Genomic DNA, 19,600 nt, shown 5'->3' with positions numbered 1-19,600 from the left:
TCATATCTGCTTCTGTATTTAATCTACTACAATATCATATATTATTTAGCCTCCAGAAAATAACACTGTACACTTTTGTATGAATGAGTTAAAGAGGCAAATTATTTTTATATCACTGACACCTGTCTACAACTTAAAGGTAAATTTCTGTTTACAGAAATATAGAAGATAGAATAACAAGTTAAATGACATCATAAGGAAGCAAATAGACAAATCCAGAATGTGAAACATTTCCCAAAACAATTCATTTAATTCTTTCAACAAATCAATAAAACTCAGAAAAAGAAAGCAAGGGCAATAGTTCTAGATAAAGACACATGACAACAAAATGTATTCTGTGGACCTTGATAGACCCTATTTTGAACACTGACTGTAAACAGACATCTCTGAAAAAATAGGGGAAATATCTTAATAGGTTAGGGTATTAAATGATCAAGAAATTTACTATTATACTTTTTAGGTATGATATGGTTATATAATATAAAAATCTTTAATTTTTAGAGACATAATAAAGTACACAGTGATAAAATGAAATAATGAAATAGAGAAAAAACAGATGAAGCAAGTGTAGCAAAAATGGCCCCAATATTCAGGTTGCATTGAATAAATGGGAATTCAATGTATTCTATTTTTGTATATGTTTAAACTTTTTCATAAAATAAAAAGTTATAAAAATAGTCAATAAAATTACTTTGGTTACCTGTTATGCCTTTTGTGGAAAGCTTCCATTATAGTAAACTTTCAGTGCTTTATATTATGGACCTAACAACTATGCTACACGTTTCCATTGGAAACTCTAGAAAATACCTCTTTTGGCAGAGATTAATTACCATGTGTAAAGTAGAATATGGTTTAAATTTATACCTTAAACACTGTGGGTATTAATAAATGATTTAACAAATTAAGTATATCAATTTTAAGCCATTCAGAAAAAAAGTCTGTGAATAAACCAGCTTAATTTAAGGGCATAACTCAAATAAGCTGTATAGTGGGAGAAAATGAGAACTTACATCTCATAATAAACATTTAAATGAATGCAAGGAGGATCCAGAATAAACTGGTGCTTCTCTAGGTTTGCTCTCACCGTATCATGAGCAATAAATACCTTAACTCCCTCTTCTTCCAACATCTCAGTATGCCTTCACTATTGCTCCCTTCTGCATTATTTGATGTTTTCCAGCTTGGATTCTTTCTTAATGTGACCTAAGTTCATCAGTCAGTGAGAGGAAGACTTACACTGGTCACACGACGGTATATCTGCGCAGCATTCTGGCACTCTGAGTAAGGGTATTCAGATGTGGCCATCTCAAGCATGCACATCCCAAAGGCATAAACATCAACGGATTCATCATATTTCTCTTCATACATCTCAGGGGCCATGAATTCTGGGGTACCTTTAAATTAAAAGAATGATTCAGACTCAATGCAAGTAGAGCTATAGATGTTACTCACTCAGGGAAGAAGCAGGAGTTGACCTGAGAAAGAGAACAAAATGGAAGATGGAAGGAAGGGAGAAAGAGGAACAAAATCTTAGTCTGTTTCAACAAATACATTATATCAATAGATCTTTCACTGAAAAGCCTTTATAAAAGAAACTAGAACAGGGTCAAGTGTCCTTATTTACTATTTCAAATTAATTACTGCTGAGCCTTAAAATAAAAGATAACTGATACATTGAAAACAAATAAAAGGAAAAGGTAAAAAACTAGCAAGGAATAAACATAATGACATTTACTTGAAAGACAGGATGATGGGTTAGGAAAGATCAAAATACTTGTCTGCCCCCTACTGTATGGTAGCTGTAAGGTTAACATTTAGCGATTTCCAGAGACATTTTTGGTTATAACAACCAGGGAGAGAAAAAGGGGTGTGCTACTGGCAATTAGTGAGTAGAGGCCAGGGATGCTGCTAAATAATCTTACAATGTACAAGACAATCTTTATAACAAAGAATTGTCTAACCCAAAATTCCAATAGTATTTAAGTTGAAAAATCCTGTTTTAGATATATCATATCTTGTGAAGAGTAGGAATAAGGAAAAAAAGTTGATAAAACCAAACTTTCAGAATGAACTCATATTTTCACACTTTAAAATAAACTTTTAATAGGCTGATATTTTTCAATATACATATAAATCCAAAAGATTATTTTAGTAACTAAAATATATATAAATTAGTTCCTTCACATGGGAAATAACTCACTATTATCTATTAAGGAAATAAGTACATAATACTAAATGTATCAACAGAATGACCCAATAAGACTGACAACTAACATAAGTTTTATTAAAAGAGTTCACCTTACTTGTTTATAATTTATAAAAACATTGATAGAAGATGATTCTAGAAGCTTAAATATAGAGAGCTACACATCTCATTAAGTAGAACTGATCACTTCCTAAATTCATGTTATGAATTTTTGAAGGTTTAGTTACATAATAAAAAGCTCTGACAGGGTCAGGCTTCTAATTAAAAGGTATGTCAGAAAGCCAGTTATACTTGAAACATACCTATCACACTCTTGGCAAAAGAAGCCCGCTTCAGGGTTGCCAGACCTAAGTCTCCAATCTTGACGGAGCCCGTAGGGCCAGTGATAAAGATGTTGTCACACTTAAGATCTCGGTGAATAATAGGTGGAGTTCGAGTATGAAGAAACTGAAGTCCTTTAAGGATCTGCCGGCACCAGCTTCGTAGGACTTTGATCTTCATCACCTTAAACCTTTTTAGGTATCTAGAAAAGGCAAGGTATACCAAACAGGTTATCAATGATATGAGTTTACTGCTTTGAAGAATTCCATTAAATTCTAGCATATCTGAGATAGGAATATCAAATTTAGAATATTAAGATTCAGTAACCTTAAAGGTACATAATACACGCCGAAACCGGTTTGGCTCAATGGTAGAGCGTTGGTCTGCGGACTGAAAGGTCCCAGGTTCGATTCCGGTCAAGGGCATGTACCTTGGTTGCGGGCACATCCCCGGAAGGGGGTGTGCAAGAGGCAGCTGGTCGATGTTTCTCTCTCATCGATGTTTCTAGCTATCTCTCTCCCTTTCTCTCTGTAAAATATCAATAAAATATATTTTTTTAAAAAGTACATAATACTTTTAGGAAGGTTAAAGGGCATGGATAATAAGTGGTTGGTAAATAGTCTTATAACAAAACACACAAAAATTAATACCTTAAAATTAAATCACTACTAAAATGATTTAAAAGAGGTGGAGTTCAACTTCTGGTAAATGGTGAAGCAATTCTTATTGGATGCATATCTATACTATAATAAAAGGGAAATATGCTAATTAGACTGAGAGACCTTCCAGGAGACCTCTGGACGTCCTTCCAGACAAAACCATGGTGGTGAGGCTAAGGCAGAGGCGGTTAGGAGCAATCAGGCTGGTAGGGATGGGCAGTTGGAGGTGATCAGGCTAGGGGAGTAGTTGTGGGCAATCAGGCCAGTGGGGGAGAGGGAACAGTTGGGGGTGATCAGGTCGGCAGGCAGAGCGGTTAGGGGCAATCAGGCAGGCCTGCACCTTCTCCAGTCTGGAACCCCTCAGGGGATGTCCGACAGCAGTCAGACATCCCTCTTGCAATCCGGGACCACTGGCTCCTAACCACTCACTTGCCTGCCTGACTGACCGCCTCTAACCACTCCTAGTCAGGGTACATGCCCATGTTGCAGGCCCGATCCCTAGTAGGGGACGTGCAACGTGTAGGAGGTAGCCAATTGATGTTCTGCTCTTACATCGATGTCTCTCTCTGTTTCCCTCCCTCCCTCTTTTCCTCCCTCTCACTCTGTCCCTGTCCCTTCCTCTCTTTCTAAAAATCAATTTTAAAAATCTTTAAAAAAATAATCTGGCATGAATTGGAAGGGAGTTCACATGAGGGAAAACAGAAAGTACTGCTTTGAGCTTCCTACTTTCTATACTTTTTAAACTGAGGGAAGGCTTTATTCTGACTATGCAGGTCAGTTCAAATCTAGATAAAAATCTATTGTCTTATTAGCTCAGAAAAATAAGGACAGAGTTCAAGATAACCACAGTATCTAGAACAGTGCTGTCCAATAGAACTTTTTGCAATAATAGTATATCCAATACAGTATCACTTGACATATGTGAGTATTCATGTTTAAATGGAGACTAATTAAAATTAAAAATCCCATTTTCAGGTGCACCACCCACACTTCAAGTCCTCAACAGCTTCATGTAACAAGTGGCTACCATTGTGAAACATTTTCACCACCACAAAAAGTTCTATTGGACAGTAGAAATCTAAAAGAGTAAAGAGGAGAAATCCCAGGAAGGAAGTATGGAAGGAGAGCCTTATATTCTGCATATTCACTCTGTGGAAACCTCTGAAATATGTACATGTGGGGAGGATTCTGAGCAGACCAGTTTGTGCTAAAAGAATAGAATAGATTTCTGCTGATGCTACCTACTCACTATATGTATTTTCAAAATACATATAACTAAAGGAAAATTCATAACATTGTATATAGGGTCTAAAGAATATGTAAATGTAGCATATGAAAATTAGCATAAAGAATAAGTATCAGGGATAAATGAAACTATATTTGAGCAAAGATCCACAGGGATTGTGGCTGAGTGAGATGGAGAGCTGCTGGAGTCTCAGTTCCTCTTCAAGAACCTGCTCACAGACTCACTCACTCTAACCTGCAGTAATGGGACAGCAGCGTGAAAGATGCCAGAGACAAAGGAGAGGAACTAAATTGACCAGCTTCATGATGAGGGCTGTAGGGGCAGCTTCCTCCCAGACAGAAGTGCTGGGAGAAGCCACTGTTCCTTTGCTGAGCCCTTCCCTTGCATGCACAGATAAGAATCATATCTCAGTCTCCATTAACCTGGCTAAAATTGTTCTCCCATCCCCATTCCCAAAGGACCTACCCCACCCAACTTGTAGGCACAGCCCAAGTCACTTCTAGTGGCTTTTCTATACCAAGAGCTCATGCTGTGGATAAAAAATCTCAGAAGTTCAAAACCCCAAATAAGCAGCATCTGGCCCCTGTGTGCACCAAACTTCTTATTAGGCAGCCCCAACTCAGAAACTAGTGGCAACAAGCCTCAATTTACAGCTTAGCATCTCCTAAGCACCTCCAAACCCAGAAAAAGTAGCAACCATCTGCAGATCATTTTGTAGCTTCTACTGGATCAGGTGGGCCCACGCAGGGTATAGGCTGCAGCTAGCCTTGGCCTACATGTCCTAAGAGGCCCCAGAACAAAGAAACCGAGTAGCCAGCTTCAGACACCACCAGCCAATCACCTCCACAAACGATACTCCAAAGGCAGAATCAGCAGCTACCAGAGCCTAGTTAAAGCAAAAGCAAACCCTGCTCCAAAGGGTCAACCCCCCACAACAACCTCTCTCTGGTAGTCATGGCCAATCCTCACAACCAATCAGCCTGAGGGTCAATCCCTTTCACTGAAATATCACCAGCAATCAAGTCTCAACTACAACAGGAAGACACACATAACTTACACAAAGGGATACATCTAGAGCACCAGGCTCAGATAATAGGGAGATTGTGCAACTGGATATCACAGATACATACTACATAAGGCCACACTGTGGCAGTTATATCTAATATGTAGAAAAAAATACAGGAAGGCAGCCAAAATGAGACAAAGATACATTTCCTAAATAAAAGAACAGAACAAAGTAGAGACAAGCAATCTACCAGATGCAGAGTTCAAACTACTGCCTATAAGACTGCTCAATGATTTCAATAAAAAAAGGGGGTGGGGGGGTGGGGGCCAGATGGCCTGGCTCAATGGTTGAGCATTGACCTATGAACCAGAGGATCACAGTTCGATTCCTAGTCAAGGCACATGCCTGGGTTGTGGGCTCAATCCCCAGGCAGCCAATCAATGATTCTCTCTCATCATTGATGTTTCTATCTCTTTCTCTTTCTCTCATTCTCTCTGAACACACACACACGAAAAAACAACAGGAAACACAAAAATAGACATAGAAAACATTAAAAAAAAAAAAAGTCAGAAATGAAGACTATAATAACTGAAATGAAGACTACATTAAAAGGCTGTCCACTGTGGCTCAGTGGCTGAGAGTCTATCTATGAGTTTACTTATGAACCAGGAAGCTATGGTTCAATTCCAATTCAGGGCACATGCCCCAGTTGTGGGCTCAATCTGGAGATTAGGGAGTGTACAGGAGGCAGCAGATCAATGATCCTCTCTCATCACTGATGTTTCTATCTCTCTCTCTAATGTTCTTCTCTGAAATCAATCATCTACCTAATAAAAGAGTAACATGCTAATTGACCATACCTTCCTCACGCTCACCAGCCAATCAGGAGTGGATATGCAAATTAACCCAACAAGGCCGGTGAGTTAATTTGCATACGCAGGCGCCAAGTTGCCAGGGGCGAGGTGGGACACTTGCATCATCACCATGGCGACGATGCAGGCATTCCACACCACCCTAACCGCTCCGGGCCTCTGGGCAGTGTGGGAAGGCAGAAAGGCAGCTCCAGGCAGGAGTGGCAAGGATGCTCCAGCCAGAGCAAAGGCGGTGCAGGCAGCCAGGGGAAGGAAGGCCCATTCTTGCATGAATCTTTATGCATCGGGCCTCTAGTGTATATAAAACCCCAAACAGCAGAACAAGCAAATAACCAGTCATTATGATGTTTGCTGACCACCAGGGGCACATGTGAAACATGGCAGGTATTGGCCACAGCAGGCTGGTGGAGCAGGTAAGCTGGGATACCAGACCAAGACGAGGCGCCGGTCCCTGTCATTGGGGCGAGCCTCTGGTGGTTACTAAAAATTCTTTGCTTCCGTGCCATAGTACCACTCGGCACTTGCACCGGCACCCAGCATTGGCCCTAATCACTTGGCACCTCCACCTCCCTCTGCTCCTGAGGAGTGATCGGGGCCAGCAGCCACCTCTCATACCAGCAGCCAGTGCCAGAGCTGCCACTTGCCCCACTACAGTTGCCCCAATCTGGTCCTGCTCACTCGATACTGTCAGCAGGTGTGAATGGTGGCTGCCCGCCTTGATTGCCCCTGAGGGCTTCTCAGCCTATCCCTGCTCCTAAAGGGTGATCAGGGTAGCAGCCACTGCTCACACCCGCTGAAGGTGCTGGCTCCAATCACTCTGCACCATCAACAGGTGCAAGCTGAGCTGGTGCTGTCAGCGTGTGGGAGCAGTGGGGGTGGAAGAAGCAGGGCTGCAGCAGGGAGGAGTTTGGGGGGGGGGGGCAATGGCAGAAGAGGCCAGGCAGGGCTGCAGAGAATGGTCCGAGACATGCCCCTGTGCCCACTGCCCACAGTTCCTTTCAAGATGCATGATTTCGTGCACTGTGCCCCTAATAAAAATATATTTTAAAATGTACATTAGAGGGACTCAGTTGTTGATTAGATGAAGCAGAAGATTGCACCAACAATTTGGAAGATAAGGCAGCAAAAAACACCTCATCAGCAAGGCAAAAAGAAAAATGATAATAGTTTAAGGAGCCTCTGGACAACATCAAGCCTTTAACAATGGCATCATAGGGGTACTAGAAGGAGAAGAGAAAACAAGGAATTGAAAACCTATTTGAAGAAATAATGACTGAAAACTTTCCTGACATGGCAAATGAAAGAAACATGCTATATATTTCACATACATCTGAAAAACAAAATAAACAACAACAAAATAAACCTATAGGATACAGAACATTGCTGTTTTTATTTAATTAGTTTTATTGATTTCATAGAAGGGAGACGGGGAGAAACATGAATAATGAGAATCATTAATCCACTGCCTCCTGCACACCCCCTACTGTGGATGGAGCATGCAACCTGTGCACATACTCTGACCAGAAATTGAATCAGGACCATTGAAACACAACTGCTGAGCTCTATAGAGAATATTTTGATGGTCATCTGATGAGGCAGGACTTAGGGTGATGGTTGAGAAAGGGATTAAAAAGTACAAATTGGTTTACAAAATATTCATAGGTATAAGGAATATAGTCAATCATATAATAACTCTGTAGGTACTAGGTGGGTACTATTATAGATTTATAGAAGTAATCACTTAGTAAGATATATAAATATCTAATCACTATACTGTACATGTAAGACTAATATAATATTGCATGTCAACTGTAATTAAAAAATAAAAATTATCTACACTAATAAAAGAGAAAGATGCAAATGGACGGTACCTCCACTACACCCACCAGCCAATCAGGAGTGAGTATTCAAATTAACCCCAGAGATGGTGGGTTAATTTGCATACGTAGGCATTCAGTGGCCTGGGTCCTGGGAACATCCTTGGGACCCAGGCTGTTCTGAGCCTGTAGGATCCCATGTAGGCCCTGAGCAGCCGGGGTCCCAGAATGCCCCTAGCCACTCCTAGCCTACCAGCCTTGGCACAGATCGGCCAGGGGGGCCCTGTCCAAGCTGTAGCATAGGCTTGATCGGACTGGGGGGCCCTGCCCACGCCAAGGCAGAGGCTTAATTGGAGCTGGGGGTAGGAGGAGGAGGAGGGTAATGCCCAAGCCACAGCAGAGGCTTGACCAGGGCCTGAGTGGAGCCATGGGGCCCTGCCCGAAGTCAAAGCAGAGGTTTGATGGGAGCTGAGGGGCCCTGCCTAAGCAGCAGCAGAGGCTTGAGCTGGGCAAGGGGGTGGGGGTGCCAGCCTCGGCTTGCCAGCAGTCTTGCCTCTGCACATGAGCTGCAGAGAAAACACCTTTTTCTGACTGCTCATTGGCTAAGCTCCCTGTACACCACTGGTAATGTTCTTGGTAACTAGGGTAATAAGAATCCAAAAAGATGATCTAGGGTTTTTCCACCACACTCCTGGAGGAAAAAAATGAAGGTCTGCTGCTGGAGGGCTAAGAAATGTCATATCCTGCCCTAGAGTGTTTGGCTCAGTGGATACTGCCTCGGCCTGCCAACCACAGGGTCTGGGTTAGATTCTGATCAAGGGCATGTACCCAGGTTGCAGGCTCCTCCCTGGCTGGGGCCCAGGTCAGGGCTCTTGCAGGAGGCAACCAAAGTGTCCCTCTCACACTAATGTTTCTCTGTCTTTCCCTCTCTCACATTCTCTAAAAATCAATGGAAACATATCCTCAGGCGAGGATAAGAAGAAAAAAAATGTCACATTCTATGAAAGACACATCTTGAAAATCTCTAAAGAAGGTTGTCATTTTTCATGGTAAAGGGACTGGAGTCTGTGTTGATAAAAACACCTTGGGAGCTGCGATGGCTGGCAGTGACTGCAGCAGTGGGGTGATGGGGCTTGCACCTTCCCCTGATCAGCCCGGTCGCCTTCCTCTGACAGTAGGACATTCCCTGAGAGAGGGGGCAGGCAGGGCTGAGGGGACACCCCCTCCTAGTGTATGAATTTTGTGCACGGGGCCAGTCGTTTATAATAAGTGCAAAAAAATAATAGTAATAAGTGCAATGTGCTAATTAGACTGGCATTGAGGATCATTAGCATACTAGAGGCCCAGTGCATGAAATTTGTGCACAGGGGAGGGTATGTCCTTCAGCCCAGCCTGCACCCTCTCCAATCTGGGACCACTCGAGTGATGTTCGACAGCCCTCTCACAATCCAGGACTGCTGGCTACCAACCACTCACCTGTCTGCCTTCCTGATTGCCACTAACTGCTTCTGCCTGCCAGCCTGATCACCCTCAAATGCCCTTCCCTGAAGGTTTGGCCACCCCCAACTGCCTCCCCTGTCAGCCATCTTGTGGTGGCCATCTTGTGTTCACATGGGGGTAGCCATCTTTGACCACACAGGGGCAGCCGTCTTGTGTGTTTGACTGATGGTCTATTTGCATATTACTCTTTTATTAGATAGGATTGATCCTTCCAGACATCCTTCTGGACGAAGCTGGGGCTGTGAGGGAAGCCTGGGTCCTGGGTGCCTGAAGGTGGCCAGAGGGAAGCCCAGGTCCCAGGTGCTAGAGGGAAGCCGGTGCTGGCAGACAAGGGAAGAGAGACCTACTTTTGCAGGAGTTTCGTGCATTGGGCCCCTACCGATAGTTTAAAAATAAGTATCAAAACAGTCGCATCACCTTTCAACACCTTGTGGAGTCAATGTCAAGAAGAATCACCACAGTATTGAAGGCAAAAAGTGGACCAATGAAGGGTGGCCATAATAATCTGGCCACTCAGTGTATATATAGACTAGAAGCCCAGTGCATGAAATTCATGCACTTGAGGGGGCGAGGAACCGTCAGTCCAGCCTGCATCCTCTTGCAGTACAAGATCCCTTGGGAGTGGCAGATATCCCTCTCACAGTCCAGGACCCCTCACTCTTTACCATCCGCCTGCAGCGGTGGAGGGAGAGGTTCCCGCCCACGCCACTGCGCTCGCCAGCTGTGAGCTCAGCTTCTGGCTGAACGGGGCTCCCCCTGTGGGAGCACACTGGCCACCAGGGGGCAGCTCCTGCATTGAGTGTCTGGCCTCTGGTGGTCAGTGCATGTCATAGCAAACAGTCGCTCTGTCATTTGATTGAATTAGATATTAGGGTTTTATTATACAGGAGTAGAGGGCCAGCCAGTGCACGAAATTCTTACATGGGATAGGGAGACCCTTCAGCCCGGCCTATGTCCTCTCATAATCCGGGAGCCAGATGCTAGTCAGGAGAAGCTCCTGTGTTGAGCATCTGCCCCCTGATGGTCAGTGCACATCATAGCAACAAGTAATTCCACAGGTTGGTCTATTTGCTTATTAGTGTTTTATTACAGGATAGTCACCAAGCTATCTATACATGAAGTCTCCAGGACTCCCAGCTTGCACTCTCTCCAATCTGGGACCCCTCTAGGAATGTTCGACTGCCTAGTAGGATAGGGCCTAAATGGGCAGTTGGACATTCCTTTCACAACCCAGGACTGCTGGCTCCCAACAGCTTGCCTGCCTGTCTGCCTGATTGCCCCTAACCACTTCTGCCTGCCAGCCTGATCACTTCCTAACCACTTCCCTGCCAGTTTGACACCTAACTGCTCCCCTGCTGGCCCAACTGCCCCTAATAGCCTTCCTCTGCTGGTCAGATCACCCCTAACTGGCCTCCCTTGCTGGCCTGGTGGCCCCTAACTGCCTTCCCCTACAGGCCTAGTCACCCCAACTGCCCTCCCCTGCAGGCCTGGTGTCCCCTCCAAATGCCCTCCCTTGCAGGCCTGGTCACCCCTAACTGCCCTCCCCTGCCAGCCTGGTCGCCCCCAATGCTCTCCCCTGCTGGCCCGATTGCCCCTAACTGCCTTCCCCTGACAGCCTGGTCACCTCTAACTGCCTCCCCTGACAGCCTGGTCGCCCCTAACTGCCCTCTGCTGCTGGCCTGATCGCCCACAATTGCCCTCCCCTGCCAGCCACCTTGTGTCCACATGGAGGCAGCCATCTTTGACCACATGGGAGTGGCCATCTTGTGTGTTGGAGTGATGGTCAATTTGCATATTATGTATTTATTATATATGATACTTTTATTGATTTCAGAGAGGAAGGAAAGGGAGAGATAGAAACATCAATGATGAGAGAGAATTATTGATTGGCTGCCTCCTGCACAACTCCCACTAGGGTTTGAGCCCACAACCTAGGCATGTGCCCTGACCAGGAAATGAACCATGATCTCCTGGTTCATAGGTTATGCTCAACCACTGGGCAAGATTTATTTATTTTATAATTGGAAGTTTATATCTTTCTTCCAGTGTCACTCATCTCCACTCCCTAACCCACACTCCCCACACCCCAGCAATCAACAATCTGTTCTCTATAAGTATGGTTTTGTTGTTGGTTTGGACTTCTTTGTTTGTTAGGCTACTCTATGTCTAATCTGTTATGTATTTATTACCATTAATCTTTATCACATAGTAGTTGCTCAATTGTTTTCTGAATAATTCAAAGTACTGTATCACTGCTAGGTCATACCCATTCTGTAGTTTCCTACCATTCTTACATTAAATTAGAGACTAATCTTTTGCTCAGCATTCAAAACTCTCTACATTTTATCTTTAACATACATAGCTACTGGAGCCTATTTTGGTCATTATTCCTCTTTATAAACTTTCTGTTTTTAGCCAAAAGAGTCAACCTTTTATTCTCTTTTTATACAATTCTCATAGCATCTTTTAAAAATATATATTTTATTGATTTTAGAGAAGAAGAGATAGAAACAGTAACGATGAGAGAGAATCCCTGATTGGTTGCCTCCTGCATGCCCCCTATTGGGGACCAAACCCGCAATTCGGGTATGTGCCCTTGGCCAGAATTGAACCTGGGACCCTTTAGTCTGCAGACTGACACTCTATCCATTGAGCCAAACTAGCTAGGGCAGCATCTTTTCTTTACAAAAGAGCTATCTATCCTTTAAAGCACATGTGTCGAACACAAGGCCAGCGGGCCAAATCCGTCCCGCCAGGCCTTGCAATGTGGCCCGCACCGCGCTGTCATCACTGCACTCCACTGCGTTTCCATCACAATGACAGTTTATGACTGTTCAGTAAACCATTCGGCCCGCGATTTAGGCTGGATTTTAGATTTTGGCCCCTTCTCTGCTTGAGTTCGACACCCCTACTTTAAAGCCTAATTTTAATCCTATTACTCTGACAAAGACATTCAAGATTCTCCTAGCCAGTAGGAAGTAATATTGTGTTCTCTCTCTCTCTCTCTCTCTCTCTCTCTAAATAATTCTTTATTGTTTAGATTATTACAATTGTTTCTCCTTTTCCTCCCACATATCTCCCTTCCACCCGGTTCCCACCCCACTCTCTGCCCTTACCTCCCGCCCCATTATCCTCATCCATAGGTGTACAATTTTAGTCCAGTCTCTTCCTGCACCTCCCACACCCTTTTCCCCCTGAGAATTATCAAACCACTCCCTTTCTTGGCCCCTGATTCTACCGTTTCCCCAAAAATAAGACAGTGTCTTATATTAATTTTTTCTCCCAAAGTTGCACTAGGTCTTATTTTCGGAGGATGTCTTATTTTCGGGGAAACATGGTATTATATTCACCAGTTTATTCTGTTACTCAGATTTTTAATTCACTTGATTTTTATTTTTATTTTTTTATTTTATTTTATTTTTTTATTTTTTAAATAAATTTTTATTGTTCATATTATTACAAATGTTCCTTTTCCGCCCCCCCCCCACCATTGCTCTCCTCCACCAGGTTCCCACCCCACCCTCTGCCCTTTCCCCACTCCCCATTGTCCTCATCCATATGTGCACAGTTTATGTTCAGTTTCTTCCCACATCCCCCTCTCCCCTTTTCCCCAAGAATCGTCAGTTCACTCCCCTTCCATACCTCTGATTCTATTATATTCAACAGTTAATATTGTTCATCAGATTTTTTTTTTTAATTTCCTTGGTTTTTAGATTCACTTGTTGATAGTTACATATTTGTTGTTCATAATTTTTATCTTTATTTACTTTCTCTTCCGAAAGAACCCCCTTCAGCAATTCATATAATTCTGGTTTGGTGGTGGTGAACTCCTTTAACTTTTTTTTATTAGTGAAGCTCTTTATCTGACCTTCGATTCTGAGTGATAGCTTTGCTGGATAGATTATCTTTGGCTGTAGGTTCTTACTATTCATCACCTTGAATATTTCTTGCCATTCCCGTCTGGCCTGCATGGTTTCTGTTGAGAAATCAGCTGACAATCGTATAGGTGCTCCTTTATAGGTAACTACCTTCTTTGCTCTTGCTGCTTTTAATATTCTCTCTTTGTCTTTTGCTCTTGGAATTTTAATTATGATTTGTCTTGGTGTGGTCCTCTTTGGATTCCTTTTGTTTGGAGTTCTGTGCGCTTTCTGGACTTGTAAGTCTAATTCTTTCACCAGGTGGGGAAAGTTTTCTGTCACTATTTCTTTCAGTATGTTTTCGATATCTTGCTCTCTCTCATCTTCTGGGACCCCCATAATTCTGATGTTGGTTCGCTTAAAGTTGTCCCAGAGGTTTCTTACATTATTTTCAATTTTCTGGATTCTCTTGCTCTCTAGCTTCTGTGGAGGAGTGTCATCTGGCTCTTTATGTTCCAACTCTTTGACTTGATTCTTGCAATCTTCCATTCTGTTTTTAGGACTCTGTATAATATTTTTTATTTCAGACAATGTATTCTTTATTTCTTGTTGATCCCTTATCATTTCTTGTTGATCCCTTATTAATTCTAGTTGATCTCTTTTCATATCCTCATCGGTCTTATCCATCTTTTCTAGGAAATTCTTGAAAAACCTTATAAGCGTAGATTTGAACTCTATATCCAGTCGCTTTTTGTCCTCCATTTCTTTAGTTTGTGATCTATTTCGTTGTCGCATTTTGCAGCTACAGATGGGGCGGGGTTTCAGGGTGGAGCCTACAGCCTTGGCTTCCATCAGCCCCGCCCTATGGGACTCCTGAGACTCAAGGTCCTTCAGTACTTGCTGCAAAGGGCCTCTGAGAGATAGGTGCCCTCGATTTTCGCCTGCTGCCAAACAGTCTATGCTCTCTCCCAATGAGCCTGGTATTCGGGTTCAGTTCAGTTGGAAGTGGAGTTGGAGGTGGCGTTCAGAGCAGACTGGAGCCCCTGTCTCCTTCCCACCGGGGCAATCCCACGGCACACCTGCCGGGACCTCCTTTCGCTGCTTCCCAGCCCAGAGGTTCCGCCTCGCAGCCCAGCTTCCTATGGATGAGCCTGGGTCCCCGGGGTCTGGGCTAGAACTGGGGTTCAGAGCAGTCGGAAGTGGGGCCCAGCACAGTCAGAGTTTTATCTCCTTCCTGCTAGGGAACGCCAGCCAGGCACTGGGCCTCCCTCCTATGCGGCTCCGTCCTCTCCGTGCGCTGCACGTTTCTCTGTACCTCAGGCTTTTCCAGCTCCTCCGCGCTTCCTTCTGGTTTTCTCCTTGCTTCTCGTTGTAGAATTTCCAGTCAGTTGACTTTCCTGTAGTTCTGGGTAATGTCCATTTTATATTTTAGTTGTATTTTATTGAAATTGTTGTGTGCGGCTGCGGTTAGGTGTCTACCTGAGCAGCCATCTTGGATTCCTAATTCACTTGATTTTTAGATTCACTTGTTGATATATATTTACTTGTTGATCAAAATTTTTATCTTTACCTTTTTCTTATTCTTCCTCTTCTTATATAATACCTTTCAGCATTTCATATAATATTGGTTTGGAGGTGATGAACTCCTAAAGCTTTTTTTTTTAATCTGTGAAACTCTTTTATCTGCCCTTCAATTCTGAATGATAACTTTGCTGGGTGGAGTAATCTTGGTTGTAGGTTCTTGCCATTCATCACTTTGAATATTTCTTTTTCTTTCTTTTTTTTAATATATTTTATTGATTTTTTACAGAGAGGAAGAGAGAGGGATAGAGAGTTAGAAACATCGATGAGAAAGAATCATTGATCGGCTGCCTCTTGCACTCCCTCTACTGGGGATGTGCCCGCAACCAAGGTACATGCCCTTGACCGGAATCGAACCCTGGACCTTTCAGTCTGCAGAATGACGCTCTACCACTGAGCCAAACCGGTGGCCACTTTGAATATTTCTTGCCACTCCCGTCTGGCCTGCATAGTTTCTGTTGAAAAATCAGCTAGTAGTATGGGTACTCCCTTACAGGTAACTAACTGTTTTTTCTCTTGCTGCTTGTAAGATTCTCTCTTTGTGTTTTGCCCTTGGCATTTTAATTATGATGTGTCTTGTGTGTTCCTCTTTGGATTTCTTTTGTTTGGGGTTCTGTGCGTTTCCTGTACTTGTAAGTCTATTTCTTTCATCAGGTGGGGGAAGTTTTCTGACATTATTGCTTCAAATAGGTTTTCAGTATCTTGCTCTCTCTCTTCTTCTGGCTCCCCCCATAATTCTGATGTTGGTACGTTTGAAGTTGTCCCAGAGCAGGCGTCTTCAAACTACGGCCCGGGGGCCACATGCGGCCCGCAGAGGAGTCTGATCTGGCCCGCCAAGTTTTTTGGGCAGTGAGCGCAGCCGAGGTGTTACAGTAGGAATTAGTAGTTCATATAGTCCGGCCCTCCAGCTCTCTGAGGGACCGTGATCTGGCCCCCACTTTAAAAAGTTTGAGGACCCCTGTCCCAGAGGCTTCTTACACTATCTTCAACAATCTCTTCTCTTCTTGCTTCTCTAAAGAAGTGTCCTTTACCTCTTTGTATTCCAAATCTTTGACTTGATTCTTGCGTTCCTCTAGTCTGATATTGGGTCTCTGTATAATATTTTTTATTTCCATCAGTGTATGTTTAATTTCTAGTTGGTCCTTTTCATATACTCAAGAGTCTCGTTAAATTTATCAGCCTTTTCTAGGAAATTCTTGAAAAACCTTATAACCATGGTTTTGAACTCTATATCCAGTCTTTTGTTCTCCTCCATTTCTTTTGTTTGAGATCTCTTTTCTTGTCTCAGCATTTTCATTGCTTCCCTGAGTTGGTAGGGAGGCTTTGTGTGCTTGGTGTCCTATATGGTCCTGGTGGGTCAGCCTCCCCAGTTACCTGAGGTGGACACTCTTGATGCTCCCATTTGTGTACTGTGTGTACAGCCTTATTGTAGTTAAGTCTTGATTGCTGTTGGTATCATTGGGAGAAATTGATCTCCAGGTCCATTGGATGTTAGTATCAGCTGTGTCTACACCAGGATACCTTCTGTATTTATTGGGAGACAGTCTTATAAGATCAGACTTGCAAATTTGCAAAAGCCTCTAAGCTCAGCTTGGATGGGGCGGAGTCTCAGGGCTGAGCCGCCAGCCTTAGCTTCCTGTTAATACTGCCCTTGTGCACGTGCCTCAGACCTCTGCCTTCCATGGATACCCTGAGTTTCTGCCTCACAGTCCAGATCCCACTTGTAAGAGCATGGGTGCCCCAGGGGCTTGCCCTGAACTGGGTTTCAGTGTTCAGTGCAGTCGGAACTGGGGATTCAGTGCAGTTAGGAGTTTCGGAATCCTTCCGCTATGGAGAGGCCTTAGCAACCTCTGTGGTCAGACCTCTCTGTGTGCACCCACTCGCGCGCTGCGGCTCCTGGCTCCCCCGCGTCTCCCAGTCTTGGAGTCTCTGGGTGCCTTTCTCTACAATCCAGACTTGACCCGTAGGAGCCTAGGTCCACAGGGTTTTGGCTGGGGTTGGTGTTCACTGCAGTTGGAATTGGGGTCAAGTCGGGGGCTTCCTTTCCCCTCCCGCTAGCTCAGCACTCAGCTGCCCTTCCTCTCTATGCGAGTGGCTCCCTACCTCAGCGTTTTGCAGCCCCACTCTGTGAGCCTCTCCCCTTCTTTCTAGTTGTAGATTTCCTGCTCAGCCAGCTTTCCTGTGGTTTTGGATGATGTCTGTTCTGTCTTTTAGTTATTATTTTGAAATAGTTGTGCAAGGGAGCAATTTAGGCGTGTACCTAGGCCGCCATCTTGGTTCTCCTCTGATATTGTGTTCTCAATAGCTATCTACACTGGTAAGAGAGTAAGATGCAAATTGACTGTACCTTTGCAACAACCACCATCCACTCAGGAATATGTATGCAAATTAACCCAACAATGATGGTGGGGTTAATTTGCATATGCAGGTGCCAATCAGCCTGGGCCAGGATGCTTGCATTGCCGTGGCAACGACACAGGCATTTCACACCACCCCAGTGGCTCTGGGCCTCTGGGTAGCGTGGGAAGGTGGAAAGGTGGCTCCAGAGTTGAAAGGCAGCTCTGGCTGCAGTGAAGGCAGTGCCGGCAGCCAGGGGAAGGAAGACCCATTCTTGCACAAATCTTCATACATTGAGCCTCTAATTATAATAATTACAGTAATTATTATTCAGCCATAAAAATAGAATGAAATATTGCCATTTGTGACAATATGAATCAGACATTATACTAGGTGAAATAAATGAGAAAGAGAAAGAAACAATGACACAAAAACAAGCTCATAGATATAAAGAACAAATTGGTGATTGCCCAAGGCACAGGTGGTAGTGGGCAAAAAGGATGAAAGCAGTAAAGGTATGAACTTCCAGTTATAAAATAGTCATGGGGATTTCATATACAATATAGTTAATAATGCTATACTGTTTATTTGAAAGTTGCTAAGAGTGATATTAAAAGTCTTCATTGTAAGAAGAAAATTGTCTTATGTATAGTGACAGATGTTAACTAGACTCACTGTGGTGATCATTTTACAATATATACTAATTGTGAACCATTGTATTTTACACCTGAAACTAATATAATGTTGTATATCAACTATGCCTTATTAAAAAATATTTAAAATCATTAAAAATTTTATTATTACTATTTTATATAAAAATAGGAACATTAAAATCACTACAACCAAATAAGAAATGTGACAATCAGATATCAGCAGTGCAGAAAAGTCATAGTAATTAATTGATAGAAAGATAAATGATCTTCGTGATATATTTTTGAGTCCTTAATTACAATTTGCTTATGCCCAATCACACTGAAGAAAAGCCTAATAGTTGAAAACTTCCAGCCTCATAACCATATCTCCTAATCAGCTTTTAAGTGCTGAAATAGTTCATATAAACTGATAACCAACTATGGTTAAATGTGGAGAGATAAGTAATTATGGTACTTATCCCACAGAATTGGAAGACTAAATGTTAAGAACAATGGTTGCCAAATATTTGAGTAGGAAATTTTATTATTATTTTATTTTTTAATCTTCACCCAGGGATATGTTTTACAGTTGAGAGAGAAAGAGAGTCAGTCAGTTGTCTTCCAAAAGTGCCCCAACTTGGGATCTAACGTGAAACCTTCTGGACTCTGGAATGATGCTACAATCAACTGAGCCACCTAGCAGGGCAAGTATAGGGTATTTTAGTTCAACAAAAAGAGAATATCAATAAAGAGACAGAAATTATAAAAAGAAACCAAACAAATTCTGGAGCTAAAACACAGTAAGTGAAATGAAAAATTCACATTTGAGAAAGCAAAAGATAGAAGATGCAAACCCAAAGTCAGTCAATTGAAATTATCCAGTCTGATGAACAGAAAGAGAAAAAAAAAGAAAGAAAGAAAAATATCCACAGAGCTTTAGAGACCTGTGAGATACCAAGTGGATCAACATACACAAAACGGGAGTCCCAAATAAGAGAGGAAAGGAAGAGAATGAATATTTCATAAAATAATGGCCACGAACTTTCCAAATTTGATAAAAGACATGAATTTACACAACCAGGAAGCTCAACAAAATCCAAGAGATACACATGAGACATATTGCATTCAAACTGCTGAAAGTCAAAAGACACTTGAGAATCTTGAAATCACCAAGAGAAGCAAGATATACTGTGAAGGAAGAAGAATGGGGAGTAACAGCTTAATGGTGCTCTTTTGACGGTGATGAAATGTTCAGGAACTTAGTAAATGTGGTGGCCACAAAACAATGCAAATGTACTAAATGCCACTGAATTGTACACTTAAAAAGATTGATTTTATGTTAGTAAGTTCACCTCAATTTGAAAAAACCTAACTTTATTTGCATCACTTGAACAAAATTTTCTAATCCATATATTCCCATCTTATTTTTCAGGCATGGGTATTTGTTTTAAGTATTTATATATGTAGAACAAAGATAGAAACTCAGAGAGTCCAAAATGCATGTATTTTGAAACTACATCCCATCCCTTTCACTCCACTTGCCTTTCCAAAAACTACTAATGTTCC

General features: G+C 42.8%; 1 protein-coding gene across 17 annotated transcripts in view; it reads right to left on the bottom strand.

Annotated features, from left to right (window-relative positions):
* WNK1 (WNK lysine deficient protein kinase 1) overlaps positions 1 to 19,600 on the bottom strand; it is a 136,918-nt gene that overhangs the window by 72,786 nt on the left and 44,532 nt on the right. For all 17 annotated transcript variants that reach the window (XM_036457110.2, XM_036457112.2, XM_036457113.2 and 14 more), the window contains exons 3-4: positions 2,509 to 2,729; positions 1,237 to 1,394 (exon numbers count right to left, since the gene is read on the bottom strand). In XM_036457110.2, the coding sequence (XP_036313003.1) occupies positions 1,237 to 1,394; positions 2,509 to 2,729 (379 nt within the window). The remainder of the gene's footprint in view (positions 1 to 1,236; positions 1,395 to 2,508; positions 2,730 to 19,600) is intronic.

The sequence above is a fragment of the Pipistrellus kuhlii genome, unplaced genomic scaffold (assembly GCF_014108245.1).
Source record: "Pipistrellus kuhlii isolate mPipKuh1 unplaced genomic scaffold, mPipKuh1.p scaffold_m20_p_3, whole genome shotgun sequence".
Taxonomy (NCBI): Eukaryota; Metazoa; Chordata; class Mammalia; order Chiroptera; family Vespertilionidae; genus Pipistrellus; species Pipistrellus kuhlii.
Note: the sequence above shows the minus strand (reverse complement) of the source record. Positions and strands in the feature narration are given on the sequence as shown.